At 42.6% G+C, this 27,653-nt stretch overlaps 2 protein-coding genes across 2 annotated transcripts in view; both read left to right on the top strand.

The window, feature by feature from the left end:
• The window catches only part of LOC129858943 (nuclear receptor coactivator 2-like), a gene marked incomplete in the record, with an annotated part of 197,553 nt that extends 182,175 nt beyond the window's left edge, over positions 1–15,378 (top strand). The window contains 1 exon segment of the mRNA XM_055928189.1: positions 9,768–15,378. Coding sequence (XP_055784164.1) covers positions 9,768–9,779 — 12 coding nt within the window.
• Positions 15,379–18,086: 2,708 nt separating this feature from the next.
• On the top strand, positions 18,087–26,985 carry LOC129858816 (PR domain zinc finger protein 14-like). The gene is made up of 8 exons (XM_055928061.1): positions 18,087–18,741; positions 19,266–19,319; positions 19,407–19,567; positions 21,882–22,152; positions 22,483–22,685; positions 25,273–25,374; positions 26,245–26,464; positions 26,655–26,985. Exons 1-8 carry the CDS (start codon positions 18,102–18,104, stop codon positions 26,828–26,830), a joined length of 1,827 nt encoding a protein of 608 aa, XP_055784036.1. The 5' UTR covers positions 18,087–18,101; the 3' UTR covers positions 26,831–26,985.
• Positions 26,986–27,653: the final 668 nt, after the last annotated feature.

The following is a 27,653-nucleotide window of genomic DNA, read 5'->3' as shown; positions in this document are numbered from 1 at the left end:
TAGACTACTGCCATAACCCCTCACACTAGACTACTGTTATAACCCCTCACACTAGACTACTAAAATAACCCCTCACACTAGACTCCTGTTATAACCCCTCACACTAGACTAGACTACTGACATAACCCCTCACACTAGACTACTGACATAACCCCTCACACTAGACTACTGACATAACCCCTCACACTAGACTACTGACATAACCCCTCACACTAGACTACTGACATAACCCCTCACACTAGACTACTGTCATAACCCCTCACACTAGACTACTGACATAACCCCTCACACTAGACTACTGTTATAACCCCTCACACCTGACTACTGTTATAACCCCTCACACTAGACTACTGTTATAACCCCTCACACTAGACTACTGTTATAACCCCTCACACTAGACTACTGTATTAAACCCCTCACACTAGACTACTAAAATAACCCCTCACACTAGACTCCTGTTATAACCCCTCACACTAGACTACTGTATTAAACCCCTCACACTAGACTACTGACATAACCCCTCACACTAGACTACTGTTATATCCCCTCACACTAGACTACTGACATAACCCCTCAGAATAGACTACTGTTATAACCCCTCACACTAGACTAGACTACTGACATAACCCCTCACACTAGACTACTGACATAACCCCTCAGAATAGACTACTGTTATATCCCCTCACACTAGACTACTGTCATAACCCCTCACACTAGACTACTGTTATAACCCCTCACACTAGACTACTGACATAACCCCTCACACTAGACTACTGTTATATCCCCTCACACTAGACTACTGACATAACCCCTCACACTAGACTACTGTTATAACCCCTCACACTAGACTACTGTTATAACCCCTCACACTAGACTACTGACATAACCCCTCACACTAGACTACTGTCATAACCCCTCACACTAGACTACTGTTATAACCCCTCACACTAGACTAGACTACTGACATAACCCCTCACACTAGACTACTGACATAACCCCTCACACTAGACTACTGTTATAACCCCTCACACTAGACTAGACTACTGTTATAACCCCTCACACTAGACTACTGACATAACCCCTCACACTAGACTACTGTCATAACCCCTCACACTAGACTACTGTCATAACCCCTCACACTAGACTACTGTTATAACCCCTCACACTAGACTACTGATATAACCCCTCACACTAGACTACTGCCATAACCCCTCACACTAGACTACTGTTATAACCCCTCACACTAGACTACTGATATAACCCCTCACACTAGACTACTGTTATAACCCCTCACACTAGACTACTGCCATAACCCCTCACACTAGACTACTGTTATAACCCCTCACACTAGACTACTAAAATAACCCCTCACACTAGACTCCTGTTATAACCCCTCACACTAGACTAGACTACTGACATAACCCCTCACACTAGACTACTGACATAACCCCTCACACTAGACTACTGACATAACCCCTCACACTAGACTACTGACATAACCCCTCACACTAGACTACTGACATAACCCCTCACACTAGACTACTGTCATAACCCCTCACACTAGACTACTGACATAACCCCTCACACTAGACTACTGTTATAACCCCTCACACTAGACTACTGTTATAACCCCTCACACTAGACTACTGTTATAACCCCTCACACTAGACTACTGTTATAACCCCTCACACTAGACTACTGTTATAACCCCTCACACTAGACTACTGTATTAAACCCCTCACACTAGACTACTAAAATAACCCCTCACACTAGACTCCTGTTATAACCCCTCACACTAGACTACTGTATTAAACCCCTCACACTAGACTACTGACATAACCCCTCACACTAGACTACTGTTATATCCCCTCACACTAGACTACTGACATAACCCCTCAGAATAGACTACTGTTATAACCCCTCACACTAGACTAGACTACTGACATAACCCCTCACACTAGACTACTGACATAACCCCTCAGAATAGACTACTGTTATATCCCCTCACACTAGACTACTGTCATAACCCCTCACACTAGACTACTGTTATAACCCCTCACACTAGACTACTGACATAACCCCTCACACTAGACTACTGTTATATCCCCTCACACTAGACTACTGACATAACCCCTCACACTAGACTACTGACATAACCCCTCACACTAGACTACTGTTATAACCCCTCACACTAGACTACTGTTATAACCCCTCACACTAGACTACTGACATAACCCCTCACACTAGACTACTGTCATAACCCCTCACACTAGACTACTGTTATAACCCCTCACACTAGACTACTGACATAACCCCTCACACTAGACTACTGTTATAACCCCTCACACTAGACTACTGTATTAAACCCCTCACACTAGACTACTGACATAACCCCTCACACTAGACTACTGTTATAACCCCTCACACTAGACTACTGTTATAACCCCTCACACTAGACTACTGACATAACCCCTCACACTAGACTACTGTCATAACCCCTCACACTAGACTACTGTTATAACCCCTCACACTAGACTACTGATATAACCCCTCACACTAGACTACTGTTATAACCCCTCACACTAGACTACTGCCGTAACCCCTCACACTAGACTACTGTTATAACCCCTCACACTAGACTACTGTATTAAACCCCTCACACTAGACTACTAAAATAACCCCTCACACTAGACTACTGTTATAACCCATCACACTAGACTCCTGTTATAACCCCTCACACTAGACTACTGTATTAAACCCCTCACACTAGACTACTAAAATAACCCCTCACACTAGACTACTGACATAACCCCTCACACTAGACTACTAAAATAACCCCTCACACTAGACTCCTGTTATAACCCCTCACACTAGACTCCTGTTATAACCCCTCACACTAGACTACTGTATTAAACCCCTCACACTAGACTACTGACATAACCCCTCACACTAGACTACTGTTATAACCCCTCACACTAGACTACTGTTATAACCCCCCACACTAGACTACTGACATAACCCCTCACACTAGACTACTGTTATAACCCCCCACACTAGACTACTGACATAACCCCTCACACTAGACTACTGTCATAACCCCTCACACTAGACTACTGTCATAACCCCTCACACTAGACTACTGTTATAACCCCTCACACTAGACTACTGTTATATCCCCTCACACTAGACTACTGTTATAACCCCTCACACTAGACTACTGTTATAACCCCTCACACTAGACTACTGACATAACCCCTCACACTAGACTACTGTCATAACCCCTCACACTAGACTACTGTTATAACCCCTCACACTAGACTACTGTTATAACCCCTCACACTAGACTACTGACATAACCCCTCACACTAGACTACTGTTATAACCCCTCACACTAGACTACTGTATTAAACCCCTCACACTAGACTACTGTATTAAACCCCTCACACTAGACTACTGACATAACCCCTCACACTAGACTACTGTTATAACCCCTCACACTAGACTACTGACATAACCCCTCACACTAGACTACTGTCATAACCCCTCACACTAGACTACTGTTATAACCCCTCACACTAGACTACTGATATAACCCCTCACACTAGACTACTGTTATAACCCCTCACACTAGACTACTGCCGTAACCCCTCACACTAGACTACTGTTATAACCCCTCACACTAGACTACTGTATTAAACCCCTCACACTAGACTGCTAAAATAACCCCTCACACTAGACTACTGTTATAACCCATCACACTAGACTACTGTATTAAACCCCTCACACTAGACTACTGTTATAACCCCTCACACTAGACTACTGACATAACCCCTCACACTAGACTACTGTTATAACCCCTCACACTAGACTACTGTATTAAACCCCTCACACTAGACTACTTTATTAAACCCCTCACACTAGACTACTGACATAACCCCTCACACTAGACTACTGTTATAACCCCTCACACTAGACTACTGACATAACCCCTCACACTAGACTACTGTCATAACCCCTCACACTAGACTACTGTTATAACCCCTCACACTAGACTACTGATATAACCCCTCACACTAGACTACTGTTATAACCCCTCACACTAGACTACTGCCGTAACCCCTCACACTAGACTACTGTTATAACCCCTCACACTAGACTACTGTATTAAACCCCTCACACTAGACTGCTAAAATAACCCCTCACACTAGACTGCTAAAATAACCCCTCACACTAGACTACTGTTATAACCCATCACACTAGACTACTGTATTAAACCCCTCACACTAGACTACTAAAATAACCCCTCACACTAGACTACTGACATAACCCCTCACACTAGACTACTAAAATAACCCCTCACACTAGACTACTGTTATAACCCCTCACACTAGACTCCTGTTATAACCCCTCACACTAGACTCCTGTTATAACCCCTCACACTAGACTACTGTATTAAACCCCTCACACTAGACTACTGACATAACCCCTCACACTAGACTACTGTTATAACCCCTCACACTAGACTACTGTTATAACCCCCCATACTAGACTACTGACATAACCCCTCACACTAGACTACTGTTATAACCCCCCACACTAGACTACTGACATAACCCCTCACACTAGACTACTGTTATAACCCCTCACACTAGACTACTGTCATAACCCCTCACACTAGACTACTGTCATAACCCCTCACACTAGACTACTGTTATAACCCCTCACACTAGACTAGACTACTGACATAACCCCTCACACTACACTACTGTCATAACCCCTCACACTAGACTACTGTCATAACCCCTCACACTAGACTACTGACATAACCCCTCACACTAGACTACTGTTATAACCCTTCACACTAGACTACTGTCATCACCCCTCACACTAGACTACTGACATAACCCCTCACACTAGACTACTGTTATAACCCCTCCCACTAGACTACTGACATAACCCCTCACACTAGACTACTGACATAACCCCTCACACTAGACTACTGTTATAACCCCTCCCACTAGACTACTGCTATAACCCCTCACACTAGACTACTGACATAACCTCTCACACTAGACTACTGACATAACCCCTCACACTAGACTACTGACATAACCCCTCACACTAGACTACTGACATAACCCCTCACACTAGACTACTGACATAACCCCTCACACTAGACTACTGACATAACCCCTCACACTAGACTACTGACATAACCCCTCACACTAGACTAGACTACTGTCATAACCCCTCACACTAGACTACTGACATAACCCCTCACACTAGACTACTGACATAACCCCTCACACTAGACTACTGACATAACCCCTCACACTAGACTAGACTACTGACATAACCCCTCACACTAGACTACTGACATAACCCCTCACACTAGACTACTGACATAACCCCTCACACTAGACTACTGACATAACCCCTCACACTAGACTACTGACATAACCCCTCACACTAGACTACTGACATAACCCCTCACACTAGACTACTGACATAACCCCTCACACTAGACTAGACTACTGTCATAACCCCTCACACTAGACTACTGACATAACCCCTCACACTAGACTAGACTACTGACATCACCCCTCACACTAGACTAGACTACTGACATCACCCCTCACACTAGACTAGACTACTGACATCACCCCTCACACTAGACTAGACTACTGACATCACCCCTCACACTAGACTACTGTCATAACCCCTCACACTAGACTACTGACATAACCCCTCACACTAGACTACTGACATAACCCCTCACACTAGACTACTGACATAACCCCTCACACTAGACTACTGACATAACCCCTCACACTAGACTACTGTCATAACCCCTCACACTAGACTACTGTCATAACAACTCACACTAGACTACTGTTATAACCCCCCACACTAGACTAGACTACTGACATAACCCCTCACACTAGACTAGACTACTGACATAACCCCTCACACTAGACTACTGTCATAACCCCTCACACTAGACTACTGACATCACCCCTCACACTAGACTAGACTACTGACATCACCCCTCACACTAGACTAGACTACTGACATAACCCCTCACACTAGACTAGACTACTGTCATAACCCCTCACACTAGACTACTGTCACAACCCCTCACACTAGACTACTGACATAACCCCTCACACTAGACTACTGTCATCACCCCTCACACTAGACTACTGACATAACCCCTCACACTAGACTACTGACATAACCCCTCACACTAGACTACTGTTATAACCCCTCACACTAGACTACTGACATAACCCCTCACACTAGACTACTGTCATCACCCCTCACACTAGACTACTGACATAACCCCTCACACTAGACTACTGTTATAACCCCTCACACTAGACTACTGACATAACCCCTCACACTAGACTACTGACGTAACCCCTCCCACTAGACTACTGTCGTAACCCCTCACACTAGACTACTGACGTAACCCCTCACACTAGACTACTGACGTAACCCCTCACACTAGACTACTGACGTAACCCCTCACACTAGACTACTGACGTAACCCCTCACACTAGACTACTGACGTAACCCCTCACACTAGACTACTGACGTAATCCCTCACACTAGACTACTGACGTAACCCCTCACACTAGACTACTGACGTAACCCCTCACACTAGACTACTGACATAACCCCTCACACTAGACTACTGACATAATCCCTCACACTAGACTACTGACATAACCCCTCACACTAGACTACTGACATAACCCCTCACACTAGACTACTGTTATAACCCCTCACACTAGACTACTGTTATAACCCCTCACACTAGACTACTGATATAACCCCTCACACTAGACTACTGACATAACCCCTCACACTAGACTACTGACATAACCCCTCACACTAGACTACTGACATAACCCCTCACACTAGACTACTGACATAACCCCTCACACTAGACTACTGTTATAACCCCTCACACACTAGACTACTGTTATAACCCCTCACACACTAGACTACTGACATAACCCCTCACACTAGACTACTGACATAACCCCTCACACTAGACTACTGACATAACCCCCCACACTAGACTACTGACATAACCCCCCACACTAGACTACTGACATAACCCCTCACACTAGACTACTGACATAACCCCTCACACTAGACTACTGACATAACCCCTCACACTAGACTACTGACATAACCCCTCACACTAGACTACTGACATAACCCCTCACACTAGACTACTGTCATAACCCCTCACACTAGACTACTGACATAACCCCTCACACTAGACTACTGACATAACCCCTCACACTAGACTACTGACATAACCCCTCACACTAGACTACTGTCATAACCCCTCACACTAGACTACTGACATAACCCCCCACACTAGACTAATGGCTTAAGGACAGCAAAGTCAAGGTATTGCAGTGGCTATCATAAAGCCCTGACCTCAATCCTATAGAAAATATGTGGGCAGAACTGAAAAAGCGTGTGCGAGCAAGGAGGCCTACAAACCTGACTCAGTTACACCAGCTCTGTCAGGAGGAATGGGCCAAAATTCATCCAACTTATTGTGGGAAGCTTATAGAAGGCTACCCGAAACGTTTGACCCAAGTTAAACAATTTAAAAGCAATGCTACCAAATACTAATTGAGTGTATGTAAACTTCTAACCCACTGGGAATGTGATGAAAGAAATAAAAGCTGAAGTAAATCATTCTCTCTACTATTATTCTGACATTTCACATTCTTAAAATAAAGTGGTGATCCTAACTGACCTAAGACAGGGAATTTTTATTAGGATTAAATGTCAGGAATTGTGAAAAACTGAGTTTAAATGTATTTGGCTAAGGTGTATGTAAACTTCCGACTTCAGCTGTACATTACACATACCCACATATATATATATATATATATATATATATATATATATATATATATATATATATATATATATATATATAAACATGCATACATATCTTTTAGAATATATCTTCCTGTATTATTCCCCGCAAACCCTACCACCCCTCCCCAATACTAATAAACAATATATAATATAAAATATATAGTTGTTTAGTACTTTTTGGGTTACTACATGATTCCATATGTGTTATTTCATAGTTTTGATGTCTTCACTATTATTCTAAAAAAAAAAGCAAGAAAAGAAACGTCCTCGCATGGTCAACTGTGTTTATTTTCAGCAAACTTAACATGTATAAATATTTGTATGAACATAAGATTCAACAACTGAGACATAAACTGAACAAGTCCCACAGACATGTGACTAACAGAAATGGAATTATGTGTCCCTGAACAAAGGGGGGGGGGGGGGGGCAAAATCAAAAGTAACAGTCAGTATCTGGTGTGGCCACCAGCTGCATTAACTACTGCAGTGCATCTCCTCCTCATGGACTGCACCAGATTTGCCAGTTCTTGCTGTGAGATGTTACCCCACTCTTCCACCAAGGCATCTGCAAGTTCTCTGACATTTCTGGGGGGAATGGCCCTAGCCCTCACCCTCCGATATAACAGGTCCCAGACGTGCTCAATGGGATTGAGATCCGGGCACTTCGCTGGCCATGGCAGAACACTGACATTCCTGTCTTGCAGGAGATCACGCACAGAACGAGCAGTTTGGCTGGTGGCATTGTCATGCTGGAGGGTCATGTCAGGATGAACCTGCAGGAAGGGTACCACATGAGGGAGGAGGATGTCTTCCCTGTAACGCACAGTATTGAGATTGCCTGCAATGACAACAAGCTCAGTCTGATGATACTGTGACACACCGCCCCAGACCATGACGGACCCTCCACCTCCAAATCGATCCCACTCCAGAGGACAGGCCTCAGTGTAAGACTCATTCCTTCGATTATAAATGCGTATCTGACCATCACCCCTGGTGAGACAAAACCACGACTCGTCAGTGGGGAGCACTTTATGCCAGTCCTGTCTGGTCCAGCGACGGTGGGTTTATGACCAACATTGTTGCCAGTGGTGTCTGGTGAGGACCTGCCTTACAACAGTCCTACAAACCCTCAGTCCACCCTCCCTCACCCTATTGCGGACAGTTTGAGCACTGATGGAGGGATTGTGCATTCCATAACTCGGCATTTGTTGTTGCCATCCTGTACCTGTCCCGCAGGTGCGATTTTCGGATGTACAGATCCTGTGCAGGTGTTGTTACACAAGGTCTGCCACTGCGAGGACGATCAGCTGTCTCCTTGTAGCTCTGTCTTAGGCATCTCAAAGTACGGGCATTGCAATTTATTGCCCTGACCACATCTGCAGTCCTCATGCCTCCTTGCAGCATGCCTAATTCATATTCACGCAGATGAGCAGGGACCCTGGGCATTTTTCTTTTGGTGTTTTTCAGAGTCAGTAGAAAGGCCTCTTTGGTGTCCTAGGTTTTCATAACTGTGACCTTAATTGCCTACCGTCTGTAAGCTGTTAGTGTCTTAACGACCGTTCCACAGGTGCATGTTCATTAATTGTTTATGGTTCATTGAACAAGCTTGGGAAACAGTGTTTAAACCCTTTACAATGAAGATCTGTGAAGTTATTTTGGATTTTTACAAATTATCTTTGAAAGACAGGGTCCTGAAAAAGGGACGTTTCTTTTTTTGCTGAGTTTACAATGTAGATAAAGGTAACAAATAAAGAAAAACTCTTGAATGTGAGTAGGTGTGTCAAACCTTTTGACTGGTAATATATGTTAAATGTGTATCTGAAAGAACTCTCTTTGTCTTCCTCTGTTTACAGAAATACTGCTGACCCTGGTGGAGCGTGTAGCCAACCAGCACCTTAATGCTAACACCCAGGATCCAATGAGCTCGCTGGTTCATCTTCAACCACCCAACCAATCTACCAACGGCTCTTTGAGTGAACCTGGCAGTGCCCTGACCCAGCTCTGCCCAACCAAGCCTGACCTCTGACTTCACCCACCTGGCATAAAGTGTTCCTCACATCTATCCCTACTGGGGGGGGGGGGGTCTATATAGGGCCCTGGTTGAAAGGAAAGCAGTACACAGGGAAGAGGGAGGCAACCCTAAAACGCCTAACCCCTCCTTAAAGGAGAACCCATGAGCCAGCCTGTCTCTGTCCAGCTGCATTCACCGTAGTGTGACTTACTGTAGGCCCCTCCCCCTCTATTGTAGGTCCCTCCCCCTATGGGTTGATTGACTGTAGGCCCCTCCCCATCTGCCTGGAGGCCCACCCCCTCTGGGTAGGCCCTGTGGAGTCCCCCCCCGCCTGGGTTGACTGACTGTACGCCCCTCCCCCTCTGGGTTGACCTGCTGTACGCCCCTTTAAGTTGGCCCCACCCCCCCTCTAAGTTGGTCCCTCCCCCTATGGGTTGACCTACTGTACGCCCCTCCCCCCTCTAAGTTGGCCCCTCCCCCTCTGGTTTGACTGACTGAGTACTGGTGGCAGCGGTGGGATCCTCGTCAGATGAATGTATTCCTCTCTATGGACAGTGGCCATTTTGCAATCTGATCTCATCTCAAACAATTTATATATATATATATATATTTCCTGATCCCTCTGATGTTCTAGAACATTCCTCTCATGTTCCACAATGGCATCAAACTGCAAACTGACTCTCAACGTTTACTTTTGGATTCTGGAGGACAGCGGAGGGAGCGGAGCAGCCAACTAATTTCAGACATTTTTGCCTTTTCGCTGTTTGTTTTTGTTTTCCGGATGATGATGATGATGATGATGATGATGATGATGACTACAGATGTGTAGGATAAAGACAAATGGTTGTTGTTTTTTAAACACTGCAGATTATTGGTTTGGCTGAAATTATGCTTTGTATGATAATTAGACTAATTTAGTCAAGAGGTTTATAGTTTATTAAATTAAGTTTTATTTTTGTGTTTTAGATTTTTTTTTTAATTATCTTAGATGATTTCTTTATTATCGTAGCAAACAACAAGACGTTTTCTAATGTGGTGAAAGTGCGTAAAAAGAGGCACTTGGCGGTTAAACTCTTTCTCTAAAGACTACTAGAGTCTATCACATTGAAATATTACGGATTTGACTTTGGTTCAGTAGTTTCATCAGAGGTTGTTGAATTACATCATGTGGTTGAAGACAACAGAAACAGACAGATTGTACACACTGTACCAGTTAACAGACAGATTGTACACACTGTACCAGTTAACAGACAGATTGTACACACTGTACCCGTTAACAGACAGATTGTACACACTGTACCCGTTAACAGACAGATTGTACACACTGTACCCGTTAACAGACAGATTGTACACACTGTACCAGTTAAAAACAGACAGATTGTACACACTGTACCAGTTAACAGACAGATTGTACACACTGTACCCGTTAACAGACAGATTGTACACACTGTACCAGTTAACAACAGACAGATTGTACACACTGTACCAGTTAACAGACAGATTGTACACACTGTACCAGTTAACGACAGACAGATTGTACACACTGTACCAGTTAACAGACAGATTGTACACACTGTACCCGTTAACAGACAGACAGATTTTCCTATTGATTTGGGCCTTTTCTCTTCTTTTGCCCTGTCTGGTCTTTATTGGCTGTATAAGCAGAGCGGTGTTTTATGTGTGTGTTTGAGAAGAGGAGAGTCTGACCTTGTCACAGTCGTAGATACGATACAAGAGAGGAGCCTTCACCCAGGCTCTATTGCGGGGTGTAGGTAGGTAGGTATGCCTGGGGGGTGGGGGCTATGTATACAGTGTACAGATTATCGCTTGCTTCTCAGCCTTGAGCGTATAGCTAGCACCACAATAGAAAGCCAGGACAAACTGCTCTGGTCCGACAGTGTGATGTACGTAAACAAGCAATAACAATTACTTCAGAATCTTACAGTTTTGTTTTGTTTTGTTGTGCAGATTATTTCCTGGAAACACATTGTTTGCTCTGCGGTCCGTCGGAAATTAAAACACTGCTCATTTTTTATTTCAGTTCATATATATTTTCTCTCTAATCCAAATGATACGTTCATGGCAGAGGATGCAGCAGCAGTGTAGACGGGGAGGGAGTGTGGTGGTGAACCTTACTAACCCTCATGTTAACACACAGGGTGCATCCTAAATGGAACACCATGCCCTACATACTTTTAACCAGAGCCCTCTGGCATCATATTCCCTCTCCCCTGTAACAGGTATAATGACATCATATTCCCTCGCCGCTGTAACGGGTATAGTGACATCATATTCCCCTCGCCGCTGTAACGGGTATAATGACATCATATTCCCTCGCCGCTGTAACGGGTATAGTGACATCATATTCCCTCTCCCCTCTAGCAGGTATAATGACATCATATTCCCTCGTCCCTCTAGCAGGTATAATGACATCATATTCCCTCTCCCCTCTAGCAGGTATAATGACATCATATTCCCTCTCCCCTCTAGCAGGTATAATGACATCATATTCCCTCGCCGCTGTAACGGGTATAGTGGCATCATATTCCCTCGCCCCTGTAACGGGTATAGTGACATCATATTCCCCTCGCCCCTGTAACAGGTATAATGACATCATATTCCCTCGCCGCTGTAACGGGTATAGTGACATCATATTCCCTCTCCCCTCTAGCAGGTATAATGACATCATATTCCCTCGTCCCTCTAGCAGGTATAATGACATCATATTCCCTCTCCCCTCTAGCAGGTATAATGACATCATATTCCCTCGCCGCTGTAACAGGTATAATGACATCATATTCCCTCGCCGCTGTAACGGGTATAGTGGCATCATATTCCCTCGCCCCTGTAACGGGTATAGTGACATCATATTCCCTCGCCGCTGTAACGGGTATAGTGACATCATATTCCCTCGCCGCTGTAACGGGTATAATGACATCATATTCCCTCTCCCCTCTTGCAGGTATAATGACATCATATTCCCTCGCCCCTCTAGCAGGTATAATGACATCATATTCCCTCGCCCCTCTAGCAGGTATAATGTCATCATATTCCCTCGCCCCTCTAGCAGGTATAATGACATCATATTCCCTCGCCCCTCTAGCAGGTATAATGACATCATATTCCCTCGCCCCTCTAGCACGCATAATGACATAATTTCCCCTCGCCCCTCTAACGGGTATAATGACATCATATTATGGTCACTGTAGATCCTTTGTTGCGTCACAGTCAGACCTCATAACTACATCTTTCCACCAATCCTGAAATGTTGCAGCCTGGTCCCCGTATGATTGTGTTCTTGCTTTACTCCATTGTTGTCATCGTCAACTCAACTCAACATGACCATTAGTGACAAGGAGTTGGCATGATGGCACAAACAGACTGGTGCTCACGCTAGCAATGTTGACATTACTTATGATAATAAGCCAGACATTACTATGGAGGACAAGCCAAATATCCCATGCCGCGTAAATGGGGTTATGGATTCCACCAGCCTTTCGTTACATTGATGATGAAGGACAGAGGCGGACTTAGCTGTGTTTCATCAGTCTCAAATGAAACAGGCCCCCAAAACAGCTGAATCCACCCCTGCTGAAGAGGGTAAAGGGTTTATTAGTAGCCCAGACGGTATGATAGTCCATCACCCTCAGAGAAACATGCAACGCCACCTCGTAGTGTGTGACTGTCTGTATGTGAGGAGAGATTGCAGTGTGTGTTTGTGTGTGAGACAAAGTGCAGTGTGTGTGTGTGTGTGTGTACAGCATAAAAAAGAGTGTATTTGATGTGGGATCTGAGATAAACTGAATGTATTGTCATGGCTGACCTCAGATCAGAATAGACTGGAAAAGCTGCGCTTCAGGTGACAGCCTTTTTCCTTATATAGAGCCCTATGGGCATTGCTCAAAAGTAGTGCACTACATATGGAATAGGATCCCATTGGGGATACAAGTCCACTACTGTGGGAAGCTGTAAAAAATACTATTCTCAGTGGATTGTTAGTTCTGGAACTGCCCAAACCTGAAGTTACTCATAAGACCTGGTCTGAGAACAGTTTTTAGGTGTTCTTTTATTTCCCTTATTGTTAACAGTTTGGGTCAGGAGGGAGAAAGCTGATCACAGATCAGGGTCCGTATTCATAAATCCGGATCGGTTTAGCCTTTTATATTATAATGAAAAGACAGGTGGGGGGGGGGGTAGTGGGACCTGATCTGGGATCAACACTCCTTCTCTCAGATGATTTCTGAATACTGTACTTTGGGCTAGCAGTCCCTTTTGAACACTGAGGTACAGTAACACTTTCTCTGTATGAGGCATACGGGTCCTAGTATTCAGTGACTCTTATGTATAGTTCTATGTTATGGGCCCTGTCTCAGAATTTAGACGCTGTATCTCCTCTGTTTTGCTGTACGATCGATTGATTGATTGATCACGATTTGTCGAGATGTATCACTGTCGATCACAGTTTTTTGATAAAAGCTGGATGTCATTGCTGAGAATTGACTTACATTTTTTTTTAAAGAATAGCCAATTCTAAAGAAATCCCTCTTATCACCACCCCTCTGCCAAATTCCAAAGATTGTTAAGATTTTGAAATGAATATAAGCCATGAGGTAATGTTTTTTTTTTAAAAGCATTTATATCAGGACTTGGAGCAAAACAACCTTTTTTTCGCCCTTCAAAAAAAATATCATACAGGCAGTGAATATAAATCAATTTACAACTAAATAATTCCTCTCTATACCTTTCCTTTGGGAGATTTTTTTTTTTTTAAATGCCCTGTTTTTCTATTGTCTGCCAGTTTTCTTAGAGCTAAAATGCAAGAACCCTTGAAATGCTAAAAACAAAAACAAAAAACTAACATATTGCCTTAGATTGTCTGTTCTCCTTGTATATTTTAAAGCTATCTGTATCATATTTGTATTGTGAATATGTACATTATTGAATGGGGGGGGGGGGGGGCATCATTCATCAACACATCTCAGTTGCTGAGACAAGCAGTCTCTCTCTTTCTTATCTGTGATTGGTTGAAGGCTGTATTATTTGTATAATTTCATACCCCTCCTCTCCCCCAACTGTTGTCAGTCTGCTATATGGAAGAAGAAGAAGAAAAAAAAGATGATGCAATGGGATATTGAAGCAATATGTAATATATTCTATGAACTTTCTGGAGAAAGAAAGCCTACAGTGTTGCGCGCTGCTCTGAGATGTATTTCCCAGTTGTGTTGTTCACAAGAAACATCGCACTGTTTGTTCGTTCGTTCCACCCGTCACTCACGCGTCAACGTTTGTAATCTTTAGTGTTGAGCATTTTATGCAAAAGTTAGATATGCCGGCAGAAGTTTAAACACAGTTATATGCAAGTTGTCAACTAATAAGGCTTCGCTGATGCTATTTGCAATTTTGATGTTGAATAATACCATTGTAAATAAAGAATTGTTACTGCAACATTTTAATCTAGTTCCGCTATATTATTGAATCGTGTTTTTATAGATACTGCACTGTTTGAGGGGAGCGTTTGCAAGGAAGCGCTTCGTTGTCTTACTGTGTAGCCTACAGTATGACATGCTCTGTGTGTATAACAAATACACTTTTATTAATACGATTTTGTTTTGTGTTTAGATGCCAAAAGAAGGATGATCCTGAAAGTGGAGATATTATTCAAATTGATGGATGGGTAATTGAAAGCTAATTGCGTTGAGTGTTTGTCACGTACTTTGCAAGTTGTTGAACGCATGCGTTAGATTGGACGATGCGTTTAGATTGGACGATGCGACTCAGTACTGTGAGTAACTGGGACACGGGGAAGGAATGAAGTGTGACTGGGATGGGGGCTAGTGGTGCTAACGTTATTTAACCGTTTAACAAATCAACACACATCTGTTTCCATATTGCCCTGTTTGAATTGTTCGTTTTATCAGCTCTTGCGTGATGCTGTTTTGTAAATGAATGAGGATTAAATTATTAATGGTTCTAACATTAAATCGATTTGTTCGTTTTGTATTTCAAACACTTACAGATTTATTTTCCAGTGGCATAATAACAGCAATTTACGGTCACTTTTATTTAAATTAAATATTTCGGAATGATTACAAGCAAGCAACATAATCAAATATTAGGCTACATAGGATTTCAGCATAAACCTTTTTTTTTTTTTTTTAGAAAACAAATGTTTTTTAGGCTGCTTCGTTACAATCATCATTATCTTAATTAACCATCCCCATCTAAATTTATCGAAAAGAAGTAATGAGGGGACATAAATCGAGTTGACATTCGATTTTAAATGAGTTGTTTCTCTCAATAGGGTTTGGGATAACTGTAGCCTTACCAATGGGCCTACCAGAATATTGGTTTTGGGACACGTTTATTTTAAACATTTTTGATGACGCCAATAAGGCGGTAGTGTGTGTGTGTGTGTGTGTGTGTGTGTGTGTGTGTGTGTGTGTGTGTGTGTGTGTGTGTGTGTGTGTGCGTGTGCGTGTGCGCGTGCGTGTGCGTGTGCGGGGGGTTTGTAATGTAAAAAAAGGTGGAATCCTCCCGGGGTTTGAGACGCAAGCAGGGTGACCATAGCTACTCTCTGACCAATAGCAGGAGTGCAGCATCTCGAGACCTTTTTATGAGTCCGGTACCATGAACCTTTCTGTATACAGCGTTCAGTTCAGTAGATACACCGGAAAAACAAAGAGACACGGAGGGTATCCTACCTGCTCCTGTCTCTCCTCTACTTTACCCTCATAGGATTCTATCAGCAAGATAAAGCGGCACACACTTGTAGCCAAATATTCGTGTTTTTTGTCTTTGGACAACAACAACAAAAAATCTTTCAATTGGGAACTTCAGATTTATAAATAATCTCCTTTGAGGTAAGTCAGATCTTAAAATGGATCCTTCGCAAAAAAAATGTAACTGCTTTAAAATATTACTATATTGCTATGTGTAAAATCGCTTTTGACCTATGTAATTAGGCAACATTTTTAATTATTTCTTGTAATTTCTCATCACTTTCCTTCACTATTTCTATAGGCAATTTGATGCAGAAATGATCCATTTATAGCGCTTTTATAACCGGTTGTTAATAGCCATTGAACCGGTCTCGCCCTAATGCTTTTTAAAGGAGTTGTGACTTGCGATAGCTTCATTAATGTTGACCTCTACCGCTGACCTGGTGTTCTTTAATTTGGGTGTCATGACCCTAATTTGTCTCAGTTACTGCTCGCTACCACCCACCCACTACCCGCCCTGTGACAGGGGGGCCACGGCCCCTACAACTCATACTACTCGTTTACAGGGATGCACAGTCCAGCACCAATTTAAAGTAGTTTACTCTGCAGACTCAGGCACCAAATTAAAGATATTGACGAACGTCAACTGTGTGTTTTGCGAACTGGAAAAAATGCCCAAACGGCTGTTTGTTTATATTTATTGTAGATTGTAAGTGCTGTGAACGCAGTAAGTTTGGTTTAAAAAAAAAAATCAGTGCTTTCAAATTTAGGAATACGTTAAGTGACGAAAAATACGTGTATGACTTTTAATATAATTAGTTGTAAGATGTTGGAACTATGCGTTCCTGCAGAAATTCGATCTTGTTAAATTGCTGTAGCCATATAATATTTCTATTCGGCTAATAGCCAATAATAGGTGAAATACGATGTTGTATTATTCTAATAGCCAATAATAGGTGAAAGCAAATTAAGATATTTTCATATTGTGCGATAATTGAAATTACAACCTTTTCCTTTCGTTAATTGACATTAATATTGTGATTCAGGCGTATAACAATGTTGGCATTTCGTTCAGCAGTCCTGTGATTTGACAGAAATACATTGATGACTTAAAAAAAAAAATAACGAACCAACAATTAATTATATTCTCTTAAATGTATTTTGAGCGGAAATAGGCCTTTAAAAAGCATGCATAATTTGTTCGCTAGCAAATTCCATTATTGTAGCCTAATTTATTTAATTATGTTCCCTATTTGAAATTGCTTTATTAGTCTTCAAATAATCATCTAGAAAATAAACTTGAGAGATAAATATTTTTCTCAATATAAGTTTTAAGGTAATTGCTGGAAATAAAGTTAAAATCTCTCCACCTCCATCTCTCTCCAGGCCGAATCGCCACAACGTCGACTATTCCTATTCAAATCATCCCAGATTGGCTCTGCGCCCCGCCTGCTGCGATGTCTCTATCCAGCATCCCCACCGTGAAGGACAAGCCGTTCCACTCCAACCCCCTCAAAGGCAAGCCTGTCCGGGGTTCGGGTTACTACGCTGCCCCGCTACCGGGAGCCCACCACTACATGGACATCTTCAGGAGCTCTCAGCATCTCCTTCACCCGCTCAAGTCTCTGGGACGGCTCGTTACCGACACCCAGGCAGTCATGCCGTTCAACTTCACCACCGGAACACCCTCGTTCTTCGGCAACGGCGGCCACCAAGCCACCGCCGTTAACGTTCTTCACGAGCAGATCTTTAACGTGTCGCACATCCCGTACTTCAACCGGATGATGCCGGGAGTGGGACACACGATTTACTCCAAGCACGAGGAGCTGGCAGCGGTGGTGACCGAGCACGCCACCGGCCCGTTATCTGTAGGCCTATCAGACTTCAGCAGTCCCACCTCGAACAAGAGGTCCTCCACTCCCTCACCGTCTAAAGAAAGTTTATTCCACCTCAGGGGAACCGAACTATCACCGGAGAAAACGCGCACTTATAGTTTCAGCGAGGACGACCTTTTCATGGTGCTGTATGGATATTCCCGGAGCCAGGAGCAGAATTCCGGCCAAGCCATCTCCGGAGTAGCCCTGCTTGGGAACTCAGGTAGACAGATACAGCCTTTTGAAATGATGGCGAAACTACAAAAGTTAATTTCCTTCAAGGAAAATGTGTGTGCTAGCTTCAGCTGTCCAAAAGTATGTTCGGAAGAAGTTTACATTGTTAGATGCGGGGCGGTTGGTGGCCTAGTGGTTTGACCATTGGGCCAGTAAACGAAAGGTTGCTGGATCGAATCCCCGAGCTGACAAGGTAAAAATCTGTCGTTCTGCCTCTGAACAAGGCAGTTCCCCGGTAGGCAGTTAAGAATGTTTTCTAAACTGATTTGTCTAGTTAAATAAATGTTAAATAAAAACTAAAAAAAGATGCAACAACCACTTGGGGCTGGATAATGAATCAGTATTTCTAGCTGGGACTTTATGGTTTACCTATATCATGAAACCAAACCGTCAATACCAGGAGGCTTCATCTAGGTTTGAGAAACCAGCTCATATTGTCAGCCGTCTGTGTTTGATTTGTAATGTTCACCATTGATGACCAGCATCATTCACCAGCAACATTCTCTTCAACAGTTTGCAACAGCGAACAACTCACCTTGGAAACTGAGGCGCTTGGACTTCCAGAAGGTAATCTCTCTCTTTCGCTATCGCTCGTTCTGTGAACTTGTAAAAGGGTGTTAATAAGTTTAACGTGTTTTTAAATGTCACTTACAGGGTTATCTATCCACCAGACAAGTTACGGCAGTTTGTCCCACTACGGAGTTTACGCAGAGAAGAGCGCCATCACCAAGGGAACCCGGTTCGGCCCATTTCAGGGGAAACTGGTCAATACCAGCGAGATCAAAACATACGACGACAACACGCTGATGTGGGAGGTCAGTTATTATATGATGTTTATTTTGTGGGTGTTATTTATCGTCAGATAAACGTTTTAAAAAACATTTTGTGTTTTATGTTGTCCATTAACCAGCTGTGCGTAATAGTAAACTCGTGCGTAAATGTGGGCCTAAACGGAGATGCTTGATTTCCAATTAAATCACCCCCTGTGCAGTTAAACAATTTGTAGCCACATCAACTTATGTGCCGTATAATAGTCGTATGCGCTCTTAGGGAAAGAAAATGTTCTTTGGAGTTCTAATATCGAACATGTTGCTTCTTTGGACGAAATGAAAGAACCCTTTACTAAAAAAGGTTAGGCCTATATAGGACCTTGAGAGTTCTATCCCTACCCAGAGTGCAATGTGGATTTGAGCAAACAACAGCTAACAGAAAGCGACCACAGTCACATCACGCTCGTGAAATGTCAGCTAACTAGCTCCCTTTTCATTTGGTTTGAGCTGTTTTGCATTTGACATTTATATCCATATTAATGATGCTGCTGGTATGATTTCGCCAGGTTAGAAAAAATGACTAACTGACGACGTCCGACAGGTTACCTCTCTATGGCAGAGGGGAGATCGAATTCACATGTTACAACATTGTTGCCGAGGTCGGAGCGGCAAACAGCAAGGTTCATACCTCAGGATGTTGCTAACTAAATGCTAGCAAGAGGAAATAATATATTTAACGAAAGTAAAAAAAACTCTTAGATTAAAAACCAAAAAACGGTTCTATATAAAAACCTTTGGTCAATTCAAAATGTAACTGCCATTCAAGCATGAACCTGCAAGAGAACAGTGATTGAACTTGCAAAAAGCCTACCAGTAAGACAACAACAAGCCGTACTGTACTGGTCCATAAAGAAGTCAGCCAGACTTGTTACCAGGATTGTCATGGGCCCTCAATCAAACAAACAAATACCTCCCGGTCCACCAGTACATATTTCCCAACTATGTTGGTATGTAATGACAACAACATCTAAAAAACTATGCAGGTATTCAGGTGTTCTATGCAGGTGTTCATTATTTCATTGTTTATTATATTATATTCTTAGCTATACATATTTAAATGTATTAGTAGTAGCCATAATTCAGAAATGGCAACATACAACATACATAAATGGCAACGTTCTATATAAAAATCAAATCAAATGTATTTATAAAGCCCTTCGTACATCAGCTGATATCACAAAGTGCTGTACAGAAACCCAGCCTAAACAGCAAGCAATGCAGGTGTAGAAGCAATTTTGGTTCCGTGATGAATCATCCTTGGGGTTCTGATCAAAGAACCCTGTGGTGAAAGGGTTCTATATAGGTGTTCCATATATAGAACCCTGTGGTGGAAGGGTTCTATATAGGTGTTCCATATATAGAACCCTGTGGTGAAAGGGTTCTATATAGGTGTTCCATATATAGAACCCTGTGGTGAAAGGGTTCTATATAGGTGTTCCATATATAGAACCCTGTGGTGAAAGGGTTCTATATAGGTGTTCCATATAGGAAGCGATTAGAACCATTTTTTTGTGGTGAAAGGGTTCTATATAGGTGTTCCATATATAGAACCCTGTGGTGAAAGGGTTCTATATAGGTGTTCCATATATAGAACCCTGTGGTGAAAGGGTTCTATATAGGTGTTCCATATAGGAAGCGATTAGAACCATTTTTTTGTGGTGAAAGGGTTCTATATAGGTGTTCCATATATAGAACCCTGTGGTGAAAGGGTTCTATATAGGTGTTCCATATATAGAATCCTGTGGTGAAAGGGTTCTATATAGGTGTTCCATATATAGAACCCTGTGGTGAAAGGGTTCTATATAGGTGTTCCATATATAGAACCCTGTGGTGAAAGGGTTCTATATAGGTGTTCCATATATAGAACCCTGTGGTGAAAGGGTTCTATATAGGTGTTCCATATATAGAACCCTGTGGTGAAAGGGTTCTATATAGGTGTTCCATATAGGAAGCGATTAGAACCATTTTTTTTGTGGTGAAAGGGTTCTATATAGGTGTTCCATATATAGAACCCTGTGGTGAAAGGGTTCTATATAGGTGTTCCATATATAGAACCCTGTGGTGAAAGGGTTCTATATAGGTGTTCCATATATAGAACCCTGTGGTGAAAGGGTTCTATATAGGTGTTCCATATATAGAACCCTGTGGTGAAAGGGTTCTATATAGGTGTTCCATATATAGAACCCTGTGGTGAAAGGGTTCTATATAGGTGTTCCATATAGGAAGCGATTAGAACCATTTTTTGTTCTATACGGGGGGGAAATTCTAAGAGTGTAACAACAATATGTCGGTGATCCAGGTGTTCAAGAACGGCGGGTTGAGTCACTTTGTCGACGGCCGAGGCTCGTCCGGGAACTGGATGTCCCTAGTGAAGTGCGCACGCTTCCCAGAAGAGCAGAACTTGATCGCGGTACAGAGTAAAGGACAGATCTTCTACGAGGCCTGTAAGGAGGTCCAGCCGGGCCAGGAGCTACTGGTCTGGTACGGGGACTGTTATGTTCAGTTCCTGGGGATTCCTCTCACTCTGAAGGACTCGCCGGAGGAGGGAAATACCATGATTCCACATGAAGGTAAGGACAGTTCATAAAGAATAGAATTATTTTATTTTTCCCAGTGGGAACTTCATTTGTGGGTGGCATATATGGCCCGTTATTCATGCATACCTATTTGCATGTTTAATATATTCATATACACTCTACTGGGGCCTCATCACGTTCTCTGATATAAACTGGGTGGTTCGAGCCCTGAATGCTGATTGGCTGACAGCCGTGGTATATCAGCCCGTATAGCACGTGTATGATTTTGCTTAATTCTATTCTATAAGTGTATCAAATGTGTTCATTTCTAGAAACAACGACGCCACTACGATTTACCAAGGCCCTGGTGTATTCCTATTTCAGATTCTGGAGAAGGTTTTAAGTGTGATCGGTGTGGCAAAGTGTTCGCCTATCAATACTACAGAGACAAGCATCTGAAGTACACGCGCTGCGTGGACCAGGGCGACCGGAAGTTCCCGTGCCACCTCTGCAACAGGTCGTTTGAGAAGAGAGACCGATTGAGGATCCATATACTACACGTCCACGAGAAACACCGACCACATAAGGTATACAGAGCCTTCAGAAAGTATTCATACCCTTTGATTTATTCTACATTTTATTGTGTCACAGCCTGAATTCAAAATGGATTCAATTGTTTGTTTTTTCTCATCCATCTACACACAATAAACAATAATGACTAAGTGGACACACTTTTTTTATGTTTGCAAATGTATTGAAATACAGAAGTACATAATTTCCATGTACGTAAGTATTCACACCCCTTTGCTATGACAGTCCAAATTGAGCTCAGGTGCATCCAATTTCCTTCGATCATCCTTGAGATGCCACTATAACATGATTGGAGTCCACCTGTGGCCAATTAAATTGTTTGGACATAATTTAGAAACATACCTGTCTATCTAAGGTCCTACAGTTGACAGAGCATGTCAGAGCAGGAACTAAACCATGAAGCCCAGGGAACTGTCTGTAGATCTCTGAGATATATGCCTCATCACAGTTCTATCTGGGGGAAGGGTATAAAATAATTTCTAGAGTGTTGAAAGTTTCCAAGAGCATCATTGGGAAATGGAACAAATATGGAACTACCCAGACTCTGCCTAGAGAGCTGGCCGTCCGAGCAGACTGAGCAACCGGGCAAGAAGGACCTTGGTCAGACAGGGGACAAAGAACCCAATGACCACTCTGACAGAACTACAGAGTTCCCTTGGTTGAGATGGGAGAACATGCCAGAAGGACAACAATCTCTACAGCGCTGCACCAATCTGGGCTTTATGGGCGAGTGGCCAGTCGGAAGCCACTCCTGAGAAAAAGGCACATGACAGCACGCCTGGAGTTTGTAAAAAAAAATCCACATGAATGAAAGATTCTGTGGTCTGATGAGACAAAAATGTAACTCTTTGGCCTGAATGGAAAGCACTTTATCTGGAGAAAACCAGGCACAGCTCATCACCCGACTAACACCCTCCCTACCGTGAAGCATGGTGGTGGCTGCATTATGCTATGGGGATACTTTTCAGCAGCAGGGACTGGGAGACTGGTAAGGATAGAGGGAACAATGAATGGAGCAAATCCTTGACGAGAACCTGCTTCAGAGTGCAAATGACCTTAGACTGGGGTGACCTTGGACTGGGGCGGAGATTTATGTTCCAACCCCAATCACACAGCCAAAGCAACGCTGGAATGGCTTCAGAGCAACAATGTGAAAGTCCTTGAATGGCTGCAGTAAAAGTCTAGACTGGGAATCCCATTGAAAATCTGTGGAAAGACTTGAAGATTGCTGTTCACCACCGCTCTCCATTTAACTTAACAGAGCTCGAAAAAATCTGCAAGGAAGAATGGGAGAAAATCCTCAAATCCAGACGACTCAAAGCTGATACAGACATACCCAAGATGACTCAAAGCTGATACAGACATATCCAAGACGACTCAAAGCTGATACAGACATATCCAAGACGACTCAAAGCTGATACAGACATACCCAAGATGACTCAAAGCTGATACAGACATATCCAAGACGACTCAAAGCTGATACAGACATACCCAAGACGACTCAAAGCTGATACAGACATACCCAATACGACTCAAAGCTGATACAGACATACCCAAGACGACTCAAAGCTGATACAGACATACCCAAGACGACTCAAAGCTGATACAGACATACCCAAGACGACTCAAAGCTGATACAGACATCCCCAAGACGACTCAAAGCTGATACAGACATCCCCAAGACGACTCAAAGCTGATACAGACATACCCAAGACGACTCAAAGCTGATACAGACATCCCCAAGACGACTCAAAGCTGATACAGACATACCCAAGATGACTCAAAGCTGATACAGACATACCCAAGATGACTCAAAGCTGATACAGACATACCCAAGACGACTCAAAGCTGATACAGACATACCCAAGACGACTCAAAGCTGATACAGACATACCCAAGACAACTCAAAGCTGATACAGACATCCCCAAGACGACTCAAAGCTGATACAGACATACCCAAGACGACTCAAAGCTGATACAGACATACCCAAGACGACTCAAAGCTGAAACAGACATACCCAAGACGACTCAAAGCTTATACAGACATACCCAAGACGACTCAAAGCTGATACAGACATACCCAAGACGACTCAAAGCTGATACAGACATACCCAAGACGACTCAAAGCTGTAATCACCACCAAAAAGGTGCTTCTACAAAGTATTGACTCAGGGGTGTGAATACTTATGTAAATGAGATATTTCTGTATTTAAGTTTCAATAAATTAGCAGCATTTTCGAAAAGCATGCTTTCACTTTGTCATTATGGGGTATTATGGGTGAAAGAGAAAAATATATACTTAATTGATTTTGAATTCAGGCTGAAATACAATACAATTTGGAATAAGTCAAGGGGTCTGAAGAGTACTTTTCTCTTACATTCTAGAAGTTATTTTTCTAATTTTTTTTAACCTTTCCTGCACATCTTGTGTCTTTGTTTCTCACCATCTTTGTTTTTTTAAATGTTCTTTGTGTGTCAAAAGATGATAATAATCTATAAGTGAAGGGTACTGTAGTCTTTCCTTACCCCCCCCCCCTCCCTCCCCATTTCCTCATCCTTAATTCCTCTCCTCTTCCTTTCTAGTGCTCAGTGTGCGGAAAGAGTTTCTCTCAGTCTTCCAGTCTCAACAAACACATGCGCGTGCACTCTGGAGAGCGCCCTTACAAGTGCGTGTACTGTAACAAGGTAAGCATGCAAGAGAGAGAGTGTGTGTGTGTGTGTGTGTGTGTGCGTGTGTGTGTGTGTGTGTGTGTGTGTGTGTGTGTGTGTGTGTGTGTACTGTAACAAGGTAAGCATGCAAGAGAGTGTGTGTACCGTAACTCGGTAAGCATGCAAGAGAGAGAGTGTGTGTGTGTGTGTGTGTGTGTGCGTGTGTGTGTGTGTGTGTGTGTGTGTGTGTGTGTGTGTGTGTGTGTGTGTGTGTGTGTGTGTGTGTGTGTACTGTAACAAGGTAAGCTTGGAAGAGAGTGTGTACAATCCTCGGTGGGCGTGTGAGGTCAGACCCCGATGGAGTTCGAGCTCACCATTTTAGAAGCTTCCCCCCCATTTTAAATGGTGCATTTTGGCGTGAGCCTCCTCGTTATGGTCTCCTCGTGCAGCCTGCAGGCACGCTCCACCGAGACACTTCCATGGTGATTAGCGCCAGATGTACACCCACCCTGTTGTTCCTCCCTCTCCCCGAGATTACACTCTGAATTTACGGCTCTCAAAGGAACAGACGTTTTCTTTGTTGTTTTGTAGGATATGAGATCCTCCTCTTCGGTTTTTATGTAGGCCTAGCCTACTTAAATCATGTTGTTTAACCCCAAAAACCCTGTTTAACAATGTTATCTACTTGCTAGTGTTTTAAAAATCTCCAAATGATAAGGTAGCCTGTTTTGAAATCGAATTGACTCAAATGTCAGGCCTGGGTACCATTTTGTATTTATTGCCATGAAAAGTCTGTCGCGTTGTTGAAAGTAGACAAAGTCAGTTACCTAAATATTATCAGAACTACTGAGTGCATTTTCTCTAGTTCTACGAGTGTCACTCAAACGTCTATGTTCTCTACTCTAGGCCTTTACTGCCTCCAGCATTTTGCGCACGCACATCCGCCAGCACTCCGGAGAGCGGCCCTTCAAGTGTAAACACTGCGGGAAAGCCTTCGCTTCGCACGCCGCGCACGACAGTCACGTTCGGCGCACCCACGCCAAGAATAAACCCTACCCGTGCGACGTGTGTAGAAGCACCTTTCAAGAAGCGACAGAACTCAAGAACCACATGAAGAGTCACACAAGTAAGATTTGATTGTCACTAAATAGCCTACTGAAGGAATAGGACACGTTTGTACCAAGGTCTAGGCCTATGTCTTGAATGCAAAACCAAAAAAACAGGATAAATACAGAAATATATGGCTGTTCTTATGTGTTGATGAATTACCTAATATGGATTTTCATTGTAAAAAAACATTTTGAAATGATTGACAGAAAGACTCCTCTCAGAAAGCGCAGTTCACCCTACCGTCTCAGTAAACGGCTCTTTGGACGATACAACAACGATGCTTCCAGTCACCAAGGACTGCAGGACGCAAAGACTGACGGAGGAGAACTTCTCGTACACAGGACTGGCGGTTCTGGACCCAGAATATCGACCCTGGAACTAAAACAATTCCATAGAATTAGAATGTGGCATTCTAGAATGTACCGAAGAAGTTTCGATTAGAGCTCAAAATCGTTGCTAGGACACTTCCAAAAGCATTTTTTTTTTTGAGATAATAACTATTGGAAATATATTTAATACCACAACTTGACTGTATTGTATGACACACTGTAAATAACTTTTTTTGTCAAATGTATTTATTTATTTGAATCTGTTTTGATGTAATGAGAACGTATTTTTTTTCTGTCTAAAATGTTTTGTTATTTGTGTTATTTGGTTAATTATTGGTGTTGATCAATGTAATAATGCAAGATTTTAACGAAATGTTACACAAAAACATGTATTAACGTTCGTGAGCACAATTTCTTATAGTTCAGCATTAAAATCGGCTTGTATTATTATTTGAAAATGCTGTGTACAAGTTTTTCATTTATACATGCATCCCCAGATTTGTATTAATTTAAACGTGTTAATTTATTATAATGTTTATACTACCTCTAAATCCATCATATTTCGGTCTTTCATGGCTAACTGTGCTTTTCCTGACGGTCTGTTTCTTGTCTCGTGTGTATCTGTGTTTAACTGTTTAAAAGCATCGGCTTTCTAATAAATATCAATTAAATAATAGCATGAAAATAAGCTTTGGTTAGTTTGTTTGTAACGATAAAGCCTTTACATAAATTACCCAAACAGTATTAGGATCGAGAAAGGACAACTGTTGTTGATTTTACAATGTAATTGGCCTCTAACATATTTTGGGGACATATTTAATTAATTTCACATATTAGTGAAAATCGAAAATATTGAAACACAATTAGATAAATTCT

Source organism: Salvelinus fontinalis, chromosome 7 (genome assembly GCF_029448725.1).
Source record: "Salvelinus fontinalis isolate EN_2023a chromosome 7, ASM2944872v1, whole genome shotgun sequence".
Lineage (NCBI taxonomy): Eukaryota > Metazoa > Chordata > Actinopteri > Salmoniformes > Salmonidae > Salvelinus > Salvelinus fontinalis.
Note: the sequence above shows the minus strand (reverse complement) of the source record. Positions and strands in the feature narration are given on the sequence as shown.